General features: G+C 49.3%; 1 protein-coding gene across 1 annotated transcript in view; it reads left to right on the plus strand.

Annotated features, from left to right (window-relative positions):
• Window positions 1-20419, plus strand: part of LOC147119962 (cytotoxic T-lymphocyte protein 4-like) — a 93653-nt gene that overhangs the window by 3447 nt on the left and 69787 nt on the right. The window contains exon 2 of the mRNA XM_085984187.1: window positions 14374-14748. Coding sequence (XP_085840313.1) covers window positions 14374-14748 — 375 coding nt within the window. The remainder of the gene's footprint in view (window positions 1-14373; window positions 14749-20419) is intronic.

Raw genomic sequence — 20419 nt, forward strand, 5'->3', positions numbered from 1 at the left:
GTCATGTTAGACTTTTATAAGTTTCAATGAGATCACCTCTCATTCATCTAAACTCCAGCAAGTACCTACCTGTATAAGCCCAATCGACCCAATCTCTCGTTATACGCCATTCCTGCCATCCCAGGTATCAGTCTGGTGAATCTTCACTGCACCCCCTCCATGGCAAGAACATCTTTCCTCAGATAAGGCGACCAAAACAGCACACAATACTCAAGGTGTGGTCTCACCAAGGCCCTGTACAACTGCAGCAAAACATCCTTGCTCCTGTACTCGAATCCTCTTGCTACGAAGGCCAACATACCATTTGCCTTCTTAATCACCTGCTGCACCTGCATGCTTACCTTTAGCGACTGGTGCACAAGGACACCCAGGTCTCGTTGCACTTCCCCTTCTCCCAATCTATTGCCGTTCAGATAATAAGCTGCCTTCCTGTTTTTGCCACCAAAGTGGATACCCTCGCATTTATCCACATTATACTGCATCTGCCATATATCTGCCCAATAACCCAACCTGTCCAAATCATCCTGTAGTTTCTCTGCATCCTCCTCACAGCACACACGCCCACCCAGCTTTGTGCCATCTGCAAATTTGGAGATATTACATCTTGTTCCCTCGTCTAGATCATTAATATATATTGTGAATAGCTGGGGTCCTAGCACCGATCCCTGCGGTACCCCACTAATCACTGCCTGCCACTTGGAAAAAGACCCGTTTATTCCAACTCTTTGCTTCCTGTCTGCCAACCAGTTCTCTATCCAAGTCAGTACCTTGCCCCCAATCCCATGTGCTTTAACTTTACATGCTAATCTCTTATGCGGGACCTCATCGAAAGCCTTCTGAAAGTCCAAACCACATCCACTGGTTCTCCCTTATCTATTCTACCAGTTACATCCTCAAAAAATTCCAGAAGATTAGTCAAGCACGATTTACCTTTTATAAATCCATGTTGACTTTGTCCGATATTGTCACTGTTTTCCAAGTGCTCTGCTATTACATCTTTTATAATGGACTCTAGCATTTTCCCCACTACCGATGTCAGGCTTACCGGTCTATAATTCCCCGTTTTCTCTCTACCACCTTTTTTGAATAGTGGGGTAACATTAGCTACCCTTCAATCCATGGGAACTGTTCCAGAATCTATAGAATTTTGGAAGATGACCAGAAATGCATCTACTATTTCTAGGGCTGCTTCCTTAAGTACCCTAGGATGTAGATTATCAGGCCCTGGGGATTTATCGGCCTTCAATCCCGTCAATTTCCCTAACACCATTTCCCTACAAATACTGATTTCATTCAGTTCCTCCCTCTCATTAGACCCTATGTTCTTGAATGTTGACAGTTTCTGCCTCAACCATTGCCCCTGGAAGTGAATTCCACATCCTCACAGCTCTAAGCTTTACTCTGCTGCTGTGCAGAAATCTGTTTTATCTTGGGCAACTTCCAGTTCTCTTGGCTTTGGGCTTTCCTGTGACCTCTACCTTCACCAACACTTTCTGCTGTCTGTACCCTCTGACGTAAGAAAACTACAAGGCACTTGGTCTAAGCGTTGAACAAAGTTTTAATCAACTGTTTTACAACAAGGAGGTCTAGTTGTGTCCTTCACTAGTTCCTGTTAAGAATGTCCTGCGCAAACTGGGCCCGTGCCCGAGTATTTATACTCTCCCTGGACAGCGCCACCCGTAGGCTACTCAGTATTATTTCATAAGTCTTTCTTTCATGAATGACTGATTCATGTCACTTTCCTCTGTACGCCTCTATTTCAGTACCTAGCCTGTTTATGAACATACTGTTGGAGTCGACAGAAATCAACAGGCTGAGACTTTTCCTTAAGCAAAAACAAAACGTGTCTTACTTTAATCAATCTCCACGCGGTCTGAAGGCTCAGCCCCGTGCATGGGCTATGACGTCATCACGCAACTGACGTCATCACGTCATCACGTTCCCGACGCTCTTAAAGGGACCCTGCACCAATAACCCAACCCAGCATGTACATATCACAACATTGCTATACAAAGTGAATTGTGTTTAGGTACATATAACAGCTATACATTGTGTTATTGTCCCTATGTGGTCTCCGCCACATACGTCCCCCCAGAATTCACTAGTACTGGCAATGTCAGTCGCTGGGGGGGCCGGATCACACGGTTGGAATGTCTCCTCAATTCCGGGGTGGGGACCGGGGGGTTCGTCGGAGGGACCTCGGGTGCTCGGTGGTGGATTGAGGGTGTGGAAACCGGAGGTCGGCCCCGTCTCGGGGGCTGTGCCAACTCAACGGGTCGGTCCAGATCCAGGGCCGGCTTAAGATGGTCCACGGAAATGCAGTCCGGCTTACCGCCGACATCCACGACGAAGGTCTTGTCCCCGGTTTCCAGGACGCGGAATGGTCCATCGTAGGGTGGCTGAAGAGGTCCCCGGTGGGTGTCGTGGCGGACGAAAATGTACTCCGCCGCATGAAGGTCGAGCAGAACGTGGGACAGCGGGAGGCCGTGCTGCGACGTGGGCACCGGAGCGAAAACCTTGGCGTTGTCCAGAAGGTCGGACCGCTGACGGGCTGTGGACCAAGGTTCCGTTGCGTTGGGGACGAAATCCCCGGGAACCTGCAGCGGCTGTCCGTAGACGAGCTCGGCGGACGAGGATTGGAGGTCCTCCTTGGGAGCGGTCCTGAGTCCCAGCATGACCCACGGGAGTCTGTCGATCCAGCCATCGTCCCGGAGGCTGGCTCGGAGCGCGGCCTTCATGGAGCGATGAAACTGTTCACACAGCCCATTAGCCTGAGGGTGGTAAGCTGTGGTGCGGTGGAGTTTCAACCCGAGGCCTCGGGCGACAGCGTTCCAGAGCTGTGACGTGAACTGGGGCCCCCGGTCGGAGGAAATGTCAGATGGGGTGCTGATAGGGTGACCCAAGTGCTGATGAACGCCCGAGCCACATCGGCAGCCGTCGTTGAAGACAGCGGGACGGCTTCCGGCCATCGGGTGGTTCTGTCGACCATTGTGAGGAGGTGGGTGAACCCGCGGGAGGGCGGCAGAGGCCCCACCAGGTCCACGTTAACATGGTCGAACCACCTCTCGGGCACCGCGAAAGGCGCCAACGGGGCCTTAGTATGGCGATGTACTTTCGAGCATTGGCATATCACACAGGTGCTGGCCCAGTCGTGAACGTCTTTCCTGAGCCCGTGCCAGACGAACTTGGCCGCCACCAGCTTCTGTCATGGCTTCCTGCCCGGGTGGGAAAGATTATGGATGGCGTCGAATACTTGCCGTCTCCACCCTTCGGGCACAACAGGACGTGGCTGCCGAACGGAGACGTCGCACAGGAGTGTGGTGCCGGCAGCGTCGAATGCGACGTCTGCTAGTTGAAAGCCTGTGACCGCCGTCCTGTAGGCCTGGATGTCCGGGTCGGAGGCCTGGTCGACCGCCATGCAGGTGTAGTCGATGCCGAGGTGCACGGCGCTGGCGACGGCCCCGAACTGGCACTTGGCCGGGTTGACGATTAGACCGTGTTGGCTGAGTCGTTCAAAAAGAGTCCGGAGGTGGGACACATGTTCCGTCCTGGAGGCGCTGGCGATGAGGATGTCGTCTAGGTATACAAACAGAAACGTCAGGTCCTGTAACACGGTGTCCATTAGGCATTGAAAAGCCTGTGCGGCGTTCTTGAGGTCGAATGGCATGTGGAGAAATTCGAATAGCCTGAACGGGGTGATCACCGTGGTTTTCGGGACGTCCTGCAGCCAGATGGGGACCTGGTGATAACCCCGGACGAGGTCCACTTTCGAGAATACCACTTTCCCGGCCAGGTGGGCGGAAAAGTCCTGGATGTGTGGAATCGGATAGCGGTCGGGGGGGTCGTCGCGTCATTGAGGCGCCGGTAGTCTCCGCACAAGCGCCACCCGCCGCCTGGTTTCGGGGCGATGTGGAGGGGCGAAGCCCATGGACTGTTCGACCAGCGGATGATGCCGAGGCGCTCCATGGTGTTGAACTCGGCTTTGGCGATGGCGAGCTTCCCTGGGTCGAGGCGCCGAGCACAGGCGTAGACGGGCGGACCGGTGGTCGAAATGTGGTGTTCTACCCCGTGTTTGGTGGCGGCGGACGAGAACGTCGGTTTCGTAAGGTCCAGGAACTGGGCAAGGGAGCAGGAAAACTCGTCGGAGGCCGAGAGTGCGCTGGACAACTGCGTCGTGCTGGACCCTCTGAGGGAACATGGGAGCGAGCTGAAGGCTTCCGCGTTGATGAGCCATCGGTTCTTGACATCCACCAAAAGGCCATTGGTGCAGAGGAAGTCAGCGCCGAGAAGGGGGGTGGACACTTTTGCTGTGACAAAGTCCCAGGTGAACCGCTGCCCGCCAAAACAAAGCGCCACGTTCCGTTTCCCGAAGGTGCGGATGGAACTGCCGTTGGCGGCTTCGAGGACGGGGCCGTGGTTCCCCCCTTGAATGTCTATGGTTGAAGCGGGCAGGATGCTTACCTGGGCACCCGTGTCGCAAAGGAAACAACGTCCAGAGTCGGTGTCTGTAATAAACAACAAACTGCTTGAACGGCTGACAGCCATGGCAGCCAACAAGTGGTCTTTAGTTTGCTTTGACGCGGGAAAGCTGCACAGGGGCCGGCACTTCCTGGCTTTGGGGCCAAACTGCGCATGGTAGAAGCAGAGGCTTGAGGGTTGCCACCATTGGGCTGTATCAGTGGGGGCAGGGCCCCGTGTGGCCGTGGAGTACTGTTGCCCGGCGGAGAAAAATTTGTCAGCCTCCTTGGCCAAGCCGCGGAAATCGGTAGTGGAAGAGTTGGCTAAAGCCGACCGTACCTGACCTGGCAGCTGTTGGAGGAACAGTTCCTTGAAGAGGAAGCATGGCGTGTGTGTGCCCAGGAGGGCCAGCATGTGGTCCATCAGCTCCGAGGGCTTGGAGTCGCCAAGTCCGGATAGAGAGAGAAGCCGGCGTGCGCATTTGGCTTCGGTGAGTCCGAAAGTTCGTAAGAGTTGCGCCTTCAGCGTTTCGTATTTGTTGAGCTCCGGGGGGTTTTCGAGCAGGTTCACGACTCTGGCCGTGGTGGAGCTGCCGAGAGCAGAGACGACGTAATAGTACCTCGTGTCGTCCACGGTGATGTCCCGGAGTGCAAATTGAGCCTCGGCCTGGGCGAACCAAGCGGCAGCCTGTCGTTCCCAAAACTCGGGTAATTTGATGGAAACGGCATTCGTCGCCATTTCGGATGAGGTCTTTGGAATCGTCCAAAAGAGCAGCGGGGTCACCAATGTTGGAGTCGACAGAAATCAACAGGCTGAGATTTTTCCTTAAGCAAAAACAAAACGTGTCTTACTTTAATCAATCTCCACGAGGTCTGAAGGCTCAGCCCCGTGCAGGGGCTATGACGTCATCACGCAACCGACGTCATGACGTCATCACGTTCCTGACGCTCTTAAAGGGACCCTGCACCAATAACCCAACCCAGCATGTACATATCACAACATTGCTATACAAAGTGAATTGTGTTTAGGTACATATAACAGCATTGGCTATACATTGTGTTATTGTCCCTATGTGGCCTCTGCCACAATACAAGGTATGAAATTGACGGGCAGGAGGAGACCAGCTGGACCATCAAGCCTGCCCCATGCTCATGATGGCTGGAGCATTTTGACCAGACACTCCCCCCTCCCCCCCTACCTCACACCCACCCTCCCGCAGCCATGTAATCTCCTGGGAAAGGCAAAAACAATCAGATAAAAAAACAAAGGGCAATGGGGGAAAAAGATACACTGGAGTGTTGTCTATAAAGATATTTCTCTTCTACATAATGCATTCTCTTCCCCAGTCAGGAATGTAGAGAGTCAGCACCCATCACATCAGCCAGCAACACTACTCTGGCAAAAGAAGGATTGTCTAATATCCAGTCTATCGCTGCTCTGCGGGTTCACTTTCTGCTCCTCTGCTGGTGATTTTCATTCCACATTGAGTTGGCTCTGATCCCTTCCTGCCGCTCCCAACCTGCTGTGTGTTCTACTCCCGTGCTGATGAATGATTTCTGCTGTGCGGTTATCCACTTGCTTTGATGCCCCTAATTCTGCTCGACTCCACTCGTCGTTCAGAACTCCATGATTATCTCAGCTCCCATTGCCCTCTCTCCTCTGATTTCACTGACAGCTCTAAGCCTCTCAATTCAATTCAATTCAAATTGCTTTATTGGCATGACAAGTTACATCTTATGTTGCCAAAGCATCGGAAAACATTCATGTTTGTTCACAAAAATACAGATCTATCCATACAGTGTATAAACAGATATATCCCTGAGTGTATAAATATATATTTTCATATAATTTATATACACTCTTTTCTTATATTTACTGGTTGTCCCTCTGTTTATGGCAAGCTGTAACATAGTGTGCCGCTAGTGTTATGCAATTTCTCTCTTCCCCTAGTAGGTATGGGAGTTTTTGGTCGTCATTCAAATTTCTGAATTCCGGGCATATTTTTGTGAATTTTGGGTAGAAATTCTCCCTTACGCCCTGATATTTTCTACAAGCTGTGAGGAAGTGCATCCCTGTCTCCACCACCCCCTGACTGCAGTGAGAGCATATCCTGTCCTCTCTTGGTAGCCGGGTCTCTCTGTGTCTACCTTTTTCGATCGCCAGGTTATGTTCACTAAGTCTGTACATTGTCAAAGTTTTTCTCAGTTTGCTATCCTTTACCATGGTCAGGTAATCAGCCATGTTGTATTGTCTGTTTAGGGCCAAGTAGCAATTGAGTTTGCTTTGGGTTTTTGTTGTTTCTGCCCAATATGACAGATATTTTTCCTTTTGCTTAGCGACGATTGTGTTGGGTCGAATTCTTATAAACTCTCTTACCAGATTCACAGCCACTCCCTCAATCTTGCCATCTCACATGGCCTCTTTATTCCTGTGGTCCCAATCACTGACAAGGCTTTCCCTGACCACTTCCCTGTATCCCTCACCCTCACATTCCCCATCTAACCCCAACTTCTTTCTGTTGCCCCAAGTAATTTAAAACTAGTTACAAACTCCCAAGTTCAGCCCTCCATTCACCACAATATTTTTGCAGTCACAGTTTAACGCAATCCAGGAAAAACCATCCACTTGATTGGCACCCTATCCACTGGCTTAAACATTCACTCCCTCCATCACCGGTGTACCATGACTGCAGTGTGTACCATCTACAAGATGCACTGCAGCAACTTGCCAAGGCTTCTTCGACAGCACCTCCCAAACCCGCGACCTCTTCCACCTAGAAGGACAAGGGCAGCAGGGCATGGGAATACCATCCCCTCCAAGTTCCCCTCCAAGTTACACACCATCCTGACTTGGAAGTATATCGTCGATCCTTCATCGTCGCTGGGTCAAAATCCTGGAACTCCCTCCCTAACAGCACTGTGGGAAGTACCTTCACCACACGGACTGCAGCAATTCAAGAAGGTGGCTGTGGTGATTATTCCTTGTTTAGTAAAAGTATTGTGATTGGTTGTTTGTTAACTGCCTTGGGATATATGTTGTAATCTCATTGGTAGTTGATGATCACATGATGTGTTGTGGCCACCTTAAATTCAGTTCTTTTCCAGCTTTGGTTGGGACTGGATGTGGGAAGATGTGCTGCAGATTTTAAAGTTAATAAAGCCTAGCTTTGGAAGGCAAATCTATTCTTTATTTCAATTTATTAACTTTATGTTAGAATGGAGCGATATCTTCAACCAGAACGATTCAAGGCTGACCCCAATTCTGCTGGAGTGGATGATAAATGGAAACATTGGTATTGTACATTTTAAAACTTTTTGGGCGTGTTGGATCAAGAGTCTCTAAATAAGCTGAATATGCTGATCAACTACATTGCTCCGGATGTATATAAATATATTTTGGACTGTAAAACTTATGAAGTGGCTATTTCTACATTGGAAAAGATTTTTGTTAAACCAAAGAATGGGGTATTTGCACGTCACCTTCTATCTGCCCGTAGGCAGCAGGTGGGAGAATCTTTGGATACTTATTTACAAGCACTTCGGTGCCTTAGTGTTAACTGTAATTATAAGGCCGTGACGGCTGAAGAATATAAGGAAGAATCGGTACGGGATGCTTTTATTAATGGATTACTGTCTAGATCAATTCGTCAGCGGTTGTTAGAAAATAAGACTTTGGATCTTAAAAGTGCTTTTGAGCAAGCTTCTACATTGGATGTGGCTCAGAGAAGTTCGGATTCTTATGCTCTTTTTAATCGGCCTGCGACTATGGTTTCGGCAGTTTCGGATGAAAAGGAATTATGTGGACTTAATGGGAGTGGTTTACTAGATTCTGAAACAGTTTCTACTTCGACGGCTGTTGCCTCTAGGATTCAGAAGTGTTATTTTTGTGGGAATATCCGGCACCCTCGTCTGAAGTGTCCTGCTCGGGAGGCTGTGTGTAGTAAATGCGGCAAGAGAGGTCATTATGCACACGTGTGCAAATCATCAGGTTCAATTACCTCCTCCTCTCCTGGTGTGGGAGGGCCCTCCTCCACTACCTCCTCTGTGACTATTCAGCCTTTAGATAGGGTGTTTATTGCATCAATTTCTGCTGCATTTGCTCATGGCCTAAACAAAGCTATAGTTACGGCTCAAGTTAATGGGTTGGAAGTGAAGGCCCTTATAGATACGGGCAGTACTGAGAGTTTTATAAGTCTTCAGTTTGCGAAGGAGAAGCATTTGAAAATTTTGCCTGTTACGTATCAGGTGTGTATGGCTCAGACGACCCTTACTTCACAAATAGCTGGTTGTTGCTTTGTGAAAATGATTCTTCTAGGTAATACGTATACTGATATACGCCTATCTGTTTTGCCTAATCTCTGTGCGGATATTTTGATTGGACATGATGTGCTTCAGTTACACGAGTCTCTTAGTCTTTCATTTGGAGGGACTAAGCCACCTTTATCTATTTGTGGATTAACCTCTTTATCTATTTCTCCATTATCACTTTTTTCCAATTTGATGTCGGATTGTAAGCCAATTGCTACCAAGTCAAGAAGATATAGTAGTCAGGATAGAGAATTTATTAATTCTGAAGTTCAACGTCTCTTATTGGAAGGAATCATTGAACCTAGTTGTTCGCCTTGGCGAGCACAGGTAGTTGTCACGATTAACGAGAGACACAAGAAACGAATGGTGATAGACTATTCCCAAAATATTAATAGGTATACTCAATTAGATGCGTACCCTTTGCCTAAGATTGATGAGCTTATCAACAAAGTATCTCAGTATAAGGTTTTTAGCACTATTGATTTAAAGAGTGCTTATCATCAGATTCCTATTGTTAAGAAGGATCAACCATATACGGCCTTTGAGGCTGGTGGAAAGCTGTATCAGTTTTGCCGAATACCATTTGGTGTTACTAATGGTGTTGCTTGTTTTCAACGGGCAATGGATGCTTTTATAAGTGATAACTCCCTCTCTGACACCTTTTCATACTTAGATGACATCACAGTGTGTGGCAAATCAAGGGTGGAGCATGATTCTAATTTTAAAAGATTCCTTCAAGCTGCGGAAAAAGTTGGTTTAACTTTTAACAAAGAGAAATGTATCTTTTCGACTACTGAGGTAAATCTATTGGGGTATATTATCTCGGGAAACAAGATTAAACCAGATCCAGAACGTCTGCGACCATTGATTGATTTACCTTGTCCTACTAATTCGAAGGCTTTGCAACGAGTTGTTGGACTGTTTTCTTATTATTCTAATTGGATTGCAAATTTTTCACGGAAGATCCGGCCTCTTATTCGGGTTACGACATATCCTCTATCATGGGAGGCCAGGACATGTTTTGAGAATTTTAAAAAGGATATTTTAGGAGCAGTTGTGCATTCTATTGATGAGCAGGTTCCCTTTGTGATCGAGACGGATGCTTCGGATTTTGCAATTGGGGCTACTCTGAACCAAAATGGAAGACCTGTGGCCTTTTTCTCACGTACTTTGAACAATAGTGAAAAAAGACATTCTTCAATAGAGAAAGAGGCATACGCAATAGTAGAAGCATTGCGTAAATGGAGACATTATTTATCGGGGCGGCATTTCACGTTGGTAACTGATCAAAAATCTGTGCCCTTTATGTTTGATGTTAAACATTTTGGAAAGATCAAAAATGATAAAATAATGAGATGGAGGATTGAGTTGGCATGTTACCATTTTGACATAGTTTATCGTCTGGGGAAGGATAATGTTGCTGCTGATGCACTGTCGAGGGCTTATTGTTCTGTGATTCACGGAGATATGCTTATTAATCTTCACAATGCCTTATGTCATCCTGGGGTTACGAGGATGATACACTTTGTACGCAGTAAGAACTTGCCTTTTTCAGTTGAAGACGTCAAGCGGATGACTTCATCATGTTCTATCTGTGCTCGGTGTAAACCGAATTTCTTTAAGCCTCAATGAGCTCATCTTATAAAGGCTACTTCTCCTTTTGAACATTTGAGCATCGATTTTAAGGGGCCTCTTCCTTCAACTACTCAAAACCGATATATATTTACTGTTGTGGATGAGTTTTCAAGGTTCCCTTTTGCTTTTCCTTGTGCAGATGTATCAGCTGCTACAGTTATTAAATGTCTGACTCAACTTTTTGTCATCTTTGGGATGCCTGCGTATAACCATTCGGATCAGGGAAGTTCTTTTATGTCTTCCCAGTTGAAGGAATACCTTCAGAGTTGGGGAATTTCTACTAGTAGAACTACCCCGTATAATCCCCAGGGTAATGGACAGTGCGAACGATACAATGGGGTGATCTGGAAAGCAGTTATGTTGGCTTTGACATCCCGGAACCTTAAGAATACACAGTGGGAAATGGTACTGCCTGATGCCCTGCATTCCATTAGATCATTGCTTTCAACGGCTACTAATGTGAACCCCCATGAAAGGCTCTTTAACTATCCGCAGAGATATACTACGGGATATTCGGTACCTTCATGGCTTACTATGCAGGGACCTGTGCTGCTTCGACGCCATGTTAGATTGTCAAAATATGATCCTTTGGTGGAGGAGGTGAAGCTGTTGGAGGCAAATTCCCAATATGCTCATATTCGATTCCAAGATGGGAAAGAAAGTATTGTTTCAATTACAGACTTGGCTCCTTGTGGTGGCCAGCCCTCTTCTGAGGATATTAACAATAGTCATGATTCAGATAATGTGGATGCTGTTACAGATACTACGAATATTTCCAATCCGATTGCAGATAATTATACTTCTATTAGTCAGCCCTTGATAGATGTTTATGACCGTCCCAGTTTACCTTCTGATGGGATTTCTAATCCGGAAACCTTTGAAAATCGGGATATGGATAGCCTTCCTGTTGAAGATACTTCTGTGCCTTCTGGTGTGGGAGGGCAAGGAATTTCACCAAGGTTAAGAAGGTCGACACGAACAAGATATCCGGTCGACCGATTGAAAATGGACTTTTAAATTGATAGTAATGTTTTAAAATTGTTGAAATATTATAGTATATTGTTTTAGTTGAGAGATACTTAATACTTATGTGCAATGTTACTATTTGTTGTTGTTCACTTAGTATTGTGTCATGTGAACAGTTTTATTCTTGTTGTGCATAGTTTTAGTTGTAAGTAATTAATTATAAATTGTAAAGGTTATTTAGGTTGGAGTATATTTTAAAAGGAGGGGTGAATGTGGTGATTATTCCTTGTTTAGTAAAAGTATTGTGATTGGTTGTTTGTTAACTGCCTTGGGATATATGTTGTAATCTCATTGGTAGTTGATGATCACATGATGTGTTGTGGCCACCTTAAATTCAGTTCTTTTCCAGCTTTGGTTGGGACTGGATGTGGGAAGATGTGCTGCAGATTTTAAAGTTAATAAAGCCTAGCTTTGGAAGGCAAATCTATTCTTTATTTCAGTGGCTCACCACCACCTTCTCAAGGGCAACTAAGGATGGGCAATAAATGCCAGCTTTGCCAGCGACGCTCACGTCCCGAGAGTGAATATCTATATATATAAAACAGTATGTCTCTCTGTCTCTCTGTCTGTCTGTCTCTCTGTCTTTCTGTCTCTCTGTCTCTCTGTCTGTCCGGCTATACAATCAAAAGTTATAGAGCGTACCTACACATATGTTATACCAAAAGAAAGCTCATCATTAGGGGACTCTTGTAGGCATATTTACTTTTTGGTCGGACAAAAATTGTGCCGACGGTATCCAAATAACGTTCAACATTCCGCTCATTATCCGCTCATTTGCATCGAGTGGGGGCGGGTTCATTGTGTGTGCGGGCGGGCCATCCTACAGTTGAGTGACGTGATGATTGACCAATCCTACAGTTCAGTGACCTGGCGGTTGACCAACCGGTGCGTGTGTGGGCGGGCCTTATCATTCTGAACTGAGGTGAGTGTCAGCCATCTTGATTCGTAAGTTTATTTTTTTCCCACTTTCTGCGTGTTTCTTTTCAAATCTAGATTTCCAGCAAAAAAAAAGTTGCTTTCAAAACACAAATTGTTTTTAAAAAAAGTTAATTAATTTGTAAATCTTTTCTCTAACCTCTATAATTTTCCTACCTTTCACCGTTTTTGCAGGCCTGGAAGCCTGGGCCTCTGTTGCCCAGCCACGCCCGAGCTAGGCAGTGGCACTCCCGCTGGGCCCGCCCCGCGATCGCCGCCATCTTTGTAAAAGCTGGCGGTGCGGGACTGGGCAGAGTGTAGCCATCGCCGCCATGTTGGTAAAGGCTGGCGGGGCGGGAGGGAGCGTAGCGGGAGGTGAGTTGCGGTCACCGCGGGGCTTGGGCTCAGCTGATCGGGTGCTCATCAGGGGTCGGCCCGCAACACATCGACCGGAGGAGCGGCAGCTCTCTCTCTCCTTCCCCAAGCGGCGCGCAGGCCCAGCCGCAATCAGCGGTCTTGAAGCCGCGGCTTGGGAGGGCGTGGGGCGGGGCTCCAGAGGGCGTGGGGCGGGGCTCGGGAGGGCAGAGGGCGGGGCTCGAGGTGGGGCTCGGGCTGACTGGGGCGTTGCGCTCGGTTGGGCCATGTCAGTGCGTGGGGCGGCACTGAGCTCCACGGAGCCATCGCCGGCAGAGGGGAGAGGGTCTGCTTGTTCCCCCACTCCCTTTCTCCCCCCTCCCCCCTCCCCGCTCCTTCCCCCCCACACCTTTCCCACTCCCCCTTCCCCCCCCCACACACACCCTCCCCCCCCCACCCCCCCTCCCCCCTCCCCTCCCTTCCTTCCCCTTCCTCCCCCACTTCCCCTCCCCCTTCCTCCCCCTCCCCCTCCTCCCCCCTCCCCCCTCCCCCTCCTCCTCCCCCTCCCCCCTTCACCTCCTCCCCCTCCCCCTCCTCCCCCCTCCCCCCTCCCCGCTCCCCCTCCTCCCCCGTCGCTTTCTTTCTTCCCCCCAGTTGCTCTCTCTCTTCCCCGCAGTCGCTCTCTCTCTTCCCCGCAGTCGCTCTCTCTCTTCCCCCCAGTCGCTCTCTCTCTCTCTTCCAACAACAACATGCCCTCGAAAAAGCCTCGGCACCGCCGGGCACTCCAGCTAGTATATATATATAAACCGGTACGTCTCTCTGTCTGTCTCTCTGTCTGCCTCTCTGTCTGTCTCTCTGTCTGTCTCTCTGTCTTTCTGTCTGTCCGGCTATACAATCAAAACTTATAGAGCGTACCTACACGTATGTTATATCGAAAGAAACCTTATCGTTAGGGGACTCTTGTAGGCGTATTTACTTTTTCGTCAGACAAAAATTGTTTGGACAGTATACAAAAAACGTTCAAAAATCCTCAAAAATCCACTCATTAGCAGTTGACCAATCCTACCTCTCATTAGCGTTGAGTGACGTGCTGCTTGACCAATCCTACAGTTCACTCACCTGATGGTTGACCAATCAGTGCGTCACGGGCGGGTCCTAATCCTCCAGTCTCCCTAAACTTCGCCACCATTTTTTCCATCCCCACAGGGACAGCAGCAGCAAAAGAAACCCCCACATTGCGGCTCCCGATCCCGCTCCCGCCCCGCCGGAGCGGCAGGTAAGTTGTGCTCACTCGGGCCGTGCCTCGCAACCGCTCGGCCCGACACACACAGCAGTTGGGGAAGTGGCAGCGGCCGGCCGTCAGCTGCGCGATCCGCGGGGGAGCTCAGCTCGGGTCCGTCTCGGCCCGACAGCCCAGCCGCGCCTCAAGCGCTAGGCCCCGCATGGCCGCTATCACAACGGCACCGGGCCTCAGGCGCTCGGCAGGGAGAGGGGAGGGAGGGGGAGGGGAGGGAGGGAGAGGACAGCACAGGGAGAGGGGAAGAGGGAGAGATAGAGGGGACAAACAGGGGCAGGGAGACCGCGCGGCCCAAAATTGCCCTGGCAACGCCGGGCACCTCTAGCTAGTAATATATAAAGAGAGCTTTCAATAATTAAACTTCTTCACTTTATTTCATAGGGCTAAACAGGAGTGTCTCCCAGCCCCGCTTTTTGAGGGCCAACCATAATGGAGAGGCCAGCCTGGTATGTGGTGGCATTGGGACTGGTGAAGAGTTCCAAGTCGTTCTGTATAAGGGCGGACGGAGTAAAAGCACAGAGGTCTGCAGTGCTTCCTTCACCAACGGTACAATGGTACCCCCGGGGAAAAAAGACCTGTTCAACTGTCAGGTTTTGCTGAGCCAGGAAAACGTGTCAATAACCATCTGGGGCCTCAACGTGACCGACACAGACCGGTACTTCTGTCAGGTTTTTAAAATTCACCCGCCGCCCTACCATGAAAGCCCCGAGCGATGGACCATCATCTACATCAACCGAGCAGCCAGCTGTCCTGCAGGTGAGTGCCAGGGTTAGCCTGCTTCCTCAGTCCTTGCACTTCAGCGACACGTTGCCAGGTGACCAACGTCCTTGTCAAACGTCGGGTGACTCGGTGGGCACATGCACAGCTCCGCGTGCACCCGAGCCGTTCAGACACAGATTCCCAGGTCCAAGTCCCAGCCTGTGGTGAGCTCGCCAGGCACAGGCAGGCTGCAGTTTCCCTCTGTGCACCTCGGTTGCAGAGGGGAAGCAATCAGAGCGAGATCCTGACCCATTCAAGTTGTGAGTAAGCAGCAACAGCTGTGACTGACTTCAAGAGGGAGCCTGGGTTTTAAAGGAAAGGACTTGTATTTATACAGCACCTTTCACAACCTCAGGCCATCCCAAAGTGTCAGCCGTGGCCCAATGGGTAGCACTGTCGCCTCTGAGTCAGAAAGTTGTGGGTTCAAGTCCCACTCCAGGGACTTGAGCACATAAATCCAGAGTGACACTCCCGTGCAGTGCTGAGGGAGTGCTGCACTGTCGGAGGTGCCGTCTTTCGGATGAGACGTTAAACTGAGGCCCCGTCTAGCGCTCTCTCAGGCGGACATAAAAGATCCCATGGCACTATTTTAAAGAAGAGCAGGGGAGTTATCAACAGTGTCCCGGCCAATATTTATCCCTCAATCAACATCACTAAAACAGATTATCTGGTCATTATCACATTGCTGTTTGTGGGAGCTTGCTGTGCGCAAATTGGCTGCCGCGTCTCCTACATTACAACAGTGACTCCACTTCAAAAAGTACTTCATTGGCTGTAAAGCGCTTTAGAATGTCCGGTGGTCGTGAAAGGCGCTATATAAATGCAAGTCTTTCTTTTTCAAAGTCCTTTCCAGTCAATGAAGCAGGCACTGCTGCAATGTAAGGAGTCAATTTGCACACAGCCAGGTTTTACAAACAGCACTGAGATAAATGACTGTTTAGTGCTGTTGGTTGAGGGGTAACTATTGGCCAGGACACCAGGAGAACTCCCATGCTCCTCTTCAAAATTGTGCCATGGTATCTTTCACATCCACTTGAGAGGGCAGAAGGGGCTCATGGTGTAACATCTCATCCAAAAGATGGCACCTCCGATAGTGCAGGACTCCCTCAGTACTCCACAACAGCATCAGGCTGTATTTTGTGCCAAGTCTCTGGAGTGGGGCTTGAACCCACAACTCTCTCAGACCACTGAGTCAAGATTAACACCTAGGAGAATATGGGTGGTGAAGTATACAAGGAGATGGTCAGAGATAAACTTGCCAGTGATGGTCGGAAGGGGTGTTGTGACAACAGACCTACCAAAACTGAATACAGAATCGTGATTACAAGAAGTCAACTTTGTAGACAGGAAGTGGACCTAATCAGGATATATATAGTTGGAAACCATGGCATAGGGCAGCAGATGGCCTTCTCACTGAGCTGTCAAAAGCACGGTAGATGGGAGCAGCATCATCAGGAACAAAGATAGAACACTTTATGTTTCTACAGCACCTTGTTAACACCTTTCAGAAATATCTGACAGTGCTTCATGTAACATCCATTACTGCGTGGGACAGTGACTGTTGTACAAAGGAACATAGTGTCATAGGGGTAAAAATTGAGTAGCGCTCCCTTTGGCCTTGTGCTGTTTAAGGGTTTTGATACTTTCATGGATGGGCCGTGGTAATCCAACAATGGTAACAGTGTCATTTCCTAAAGTATAACCAATGAATTTACTCCTACTGAATTCTAGAAAAGTTTCAATGTCTTTTTCCCTCACTTTAGGTGCCCCGAGAGGGAGGAGGGGGGCTACTGGGGGCGCTGCGAGGCAACATCGTGCCGCGGTACTGCAGGCCTTCCTCCCCTTATTAAAGGGGAGGGGCCTGGCTCAACGCGTCCTGGCACCCAGCTGGGTCAACAGGGATCGGGAGTGCCGGCAAATAAGCCCGGCACTCAAGAGGAATGCCGGGCTCACTGAGAGCAGCCGGAAACACCGCCGGGGGACTTCATGGGGGCCGGGGACAGCAACGGGGGCAGGTGCTGGCAGGCCGCCAGCAACAAAAATGGCCGCCCGCCACCTCCCCTTTAACTAGCACCGCCCTGGCCGCAGGTAGGCCCCCCTGACCCCGGCAGATATAGCGTCCGGCGGTAAGTCGGGGGGCGCCACCCAATATTACAGCTGGGGCGCGAGCGGGGCGCTGCGCACGGCAAGGACGTCATCGTCAGTGGCGCAGCGCCGTGTGGCGCTAACAGTTAGCGCCGCCGCTAACCTCCCGCTGAATTTCGCAGAATGCGTTAGGGGCGCCGCGCCCAGGCACTAGTTGATTTGCCTGAGGGCGCTAACGGGAGGCGCAAATTAACTGAATTTAGCCCCCATAGAGTCATAACAGCGCAGAAGGAGGCCATGTGGCCCATCGAGTCCGTGCCGGTTCTCTGTAGAGCAATCCAGTCAATCCCATTCCCCCACTCTATTCCCGTAGCCCTGCAAGTTTATTTCCCTCAAGTGCTTATCCAGTCTCCCCTTGAAAACATTGAGTGTTGTTGGAGTTGCACTCATCGAGGCAAGTGGAGAGTATTCCATCACACTCCTTATTTGTACCTTGTAGATGGTGGAAAGGCTTTGGGGAGTCAGGAGGTGAGACACTCGCCACAGAATACCTAGCCTCTGACCTGCTCTTGTTGCCAGAGTATTTATGTGGCTGGGCCAGTTAAGTTTCTGGTCAATGGTGACCCCCAGGATGTTGATGGTGGGGGATTCGGCAATGGTAATGCCATTGAATGTCAAGGGCAGGTGGTTAGACACTCGCTTGTTGGAGATAGTCATTGCCTGGCACTTGTGTGGCGCGAATGTTACCTGCCACTTATCAGCCCAAGCCTGAACGTTGTCCAGGTCTTGTTGCATGCGGACATGGACTGCTTCATTATCTGAGGAGTTGTGAATGGCGCTGAACACTGTACAGTCATCAGCGAACATCCCCATTTCTGAGCTTATGTTGGAGGGAAGGTCATTGATGAAGTAGCTGAAGATGGTTGGGCCTAGGACACTACCCTGAGGAACTCCTGCAGTGATGCCCGGGGACTGTGATGATTGACCTTCAACCACCACAACCATCTTCCTTTGTGCTAGGTATGACTCTAGCCAGTGGAGCATTTTCCCCCCGATTCCCATTAACTTCAGTTTTACTAGGGCTCCCTGATGCCAGACTCGGTCAAATGCTGCCTTGATGTCAAGGGCAGTCACTCTCACCTCACCTCTGGAATTCAGCTCCTTTGTCCATATTTGGACCAAGGCTGAAATGAGGTCGGGAGCCGAGTGGTCCTGGTGGAACCCAAACTGAGCATTAGTGAGCAGGTTTTTGTTGTGTATGTACCTTTAAGAGAATAACTGGTCTCAGACTGCAGTACCGGCAGTGACCACCCCTGTATAAAAGGCGCTAAAGAGCCTCTGTTGGTTCGATTCGTTTATGCCTTTCACCAGTAAATATCTCTTTGTTTCTCTCCTGCTAGTCCGTGTCTCCATCATTCACGGACTTAACACTGGCGACGAGTTAGAAACGAACTTACCTGCAACTCAGCAGCAGCTTCGACGACGTGTTGAAGGTCGGAGCCAGAAGAAAGAAAAAAAAAAATAGGCCACTGAAACTCGAAAAACGGGCGTCGACCATCAATCATCGATTTCAAAACTTGCAGGAGAGACTGTCCAGAGCCAGGCTGGGTTCCTCGGTCCGTGGTTTCCCAGCTAATCGGGCTGGTGGCAGGTAGTGCTCTGATCCTTCCTGGGTTGCAGCGGGCTGAAGCTCGATCGGGTAGCCTTTCAACGGGGCCGGGCAGCGAGTCGGGAAGCAAGGAGAGAGAGAGAGAGAGTGGAGCATACAGGGCGCGGCCGGTGTTTCGAAGCTGGGCAGCGTTCGGACCTCAGAAGAGGGAGGGAAGTGTTTGAGGGTTCGCTCCACGACGGGAAGATAATAAAAGAAAACGAATTAATATTTAACGTGCAGGAAACCGTGGAAAGCAGCGCGAACAACAGCGGGGAAGAAGGAAAAGCGCGGGAGGCGCCATTTTGTTAAATCGGAGAAGAAGGCAAAGCGCGGGAGGCGCCATTTTAGATTTGCAAGATGCCGAAGACTGGCTGTATCACTGCTTTTGATAATACATTAGAGGACTGGACCACGTATGTGGAAAGAGTCGAGGTATATTTCGAGGCAAATGAAACAGCGGAGGGAAAAAAGGCATCAATATTGCTAAACGTAATGGGCGCTAGAACGTATGGCCTATTGCGGGATCTGATTACTCCAGCCAAACCGAAGGCGAAAAGTTTTAACGAAATTGTTGCTGTTCTACAGGAGCACTTAAACCCTGCACCGCTGTTGATAGCAGAAAGATTTAAATTCCACAGGAGAACTCAGCACAAAGATGAGAGCAATGCTGAGTATCTTACGGAGCTACGCAAGCTATCAAAGCACTGCCAGTTCGGAGCAGGACTGGCAGATACCCTACGGGACAAATTTGTCTGTGGACTCCTGAGTGAAGGAACACAGAAGAAGTTACTCGCAGAAAAAGAGCTGACGCTAGATAAGGCTTTCAGCGTGGCAGCATTGTATGAAGCAGCAGCCAGGGGAGCTGCAGAAATTCAACAAAAACCACAGGAATACGGCACCCACGAAATGACACGGGGATTTGCAAAATGCTATCGCTGCGGCAGAACTAACCATGACCAGAAGGACTGCTGGTCCAAAGACAAAATATGCAGACGATGCGGGACGATTGGACACATTGCACGAGTTTGTAGGTCTGGGAAGAAGACCAGCGACAACAAAAAGGCTACTAAGGAACCGTACAAGAAAGTACAAAAGCTAACGGACAGTAGTTCCGAAGACCAGATGAGCGATAGTGAATCCGAGAACAGGAGATTAAGCTGTCTCAAACTTCACAATGTAATCGCAAAAGAGGATCACCGAACCATTTGTGTCACCCTCACGATAGCAGGGTCCCAAGTTAAAATGGAATTGGATACAGGATCAGCGCTAACCATCATGAATCGACGAGACTATGAGCGGCTATTTTCACACATACACTTGAGAGACATCCATCGTCTTGACGACGTATACGGGGCAAAAGTATACCCCAGAGGAAAAATAAGGGTGCCTGTCGAATACAATGGCAAGAAAATACGGAAATTGTATCTCTACATACTGCCAAATGGTGGACCACCGTTATTGGGACGGGAATGGATCAGGATGATAAACTTAGATTGGCATTCCATTCATGCAATGACGGTGGACGGTAAAAAAGATGAAGACGTCACTCCTGGACGATTGTCAACAATCTTAGCTAACGCCAAAGAGGTATTTCAACAGGAACTGGGCACGCTTAAAGGCATAACCGCCTCGTTAAAAATAGAAGAGAATGCAGTTCCCAAGTTTTTCAAAGCGAGACCGGTACCATATGCAATTCGTTCAGCCGTCGAGGCAGAGCTGGAGAATCTGGAGAAGGCGGGCGTGTTGTCTAAGGTCGACTGGAGCGAGTGGGCGACACCCATCGTTCCTGTCATGAAGAAAACGTTAAGCAATAAGTCCGGAGAGCCAAGGAAGATTCGCATCTGTGGGGATTTCAAGGTGACGGTGAACCCTATCCTTCACACAGTACAATATCCTCTTCCAAGGTTAGAAGACATCTTCGCCTCACTGTCT

Source organism: Somniosus microcephalus, chromosome 4 (genome assembly GCF_052327205.1).
Source record: "Somniosus microcephalus isolate GS21.2 chromosome 4, FLI_Smic_1.0, whole genome shotgun sequence".
In the NCBI taxonomy this organism is placed as follows: domain Eukaryota; kingdom Metazoa; phylum Chordata; class Chondrichthyes; order Squaliformes; family Somniosidae; genus Somniosus; species Somniosus microcephalus.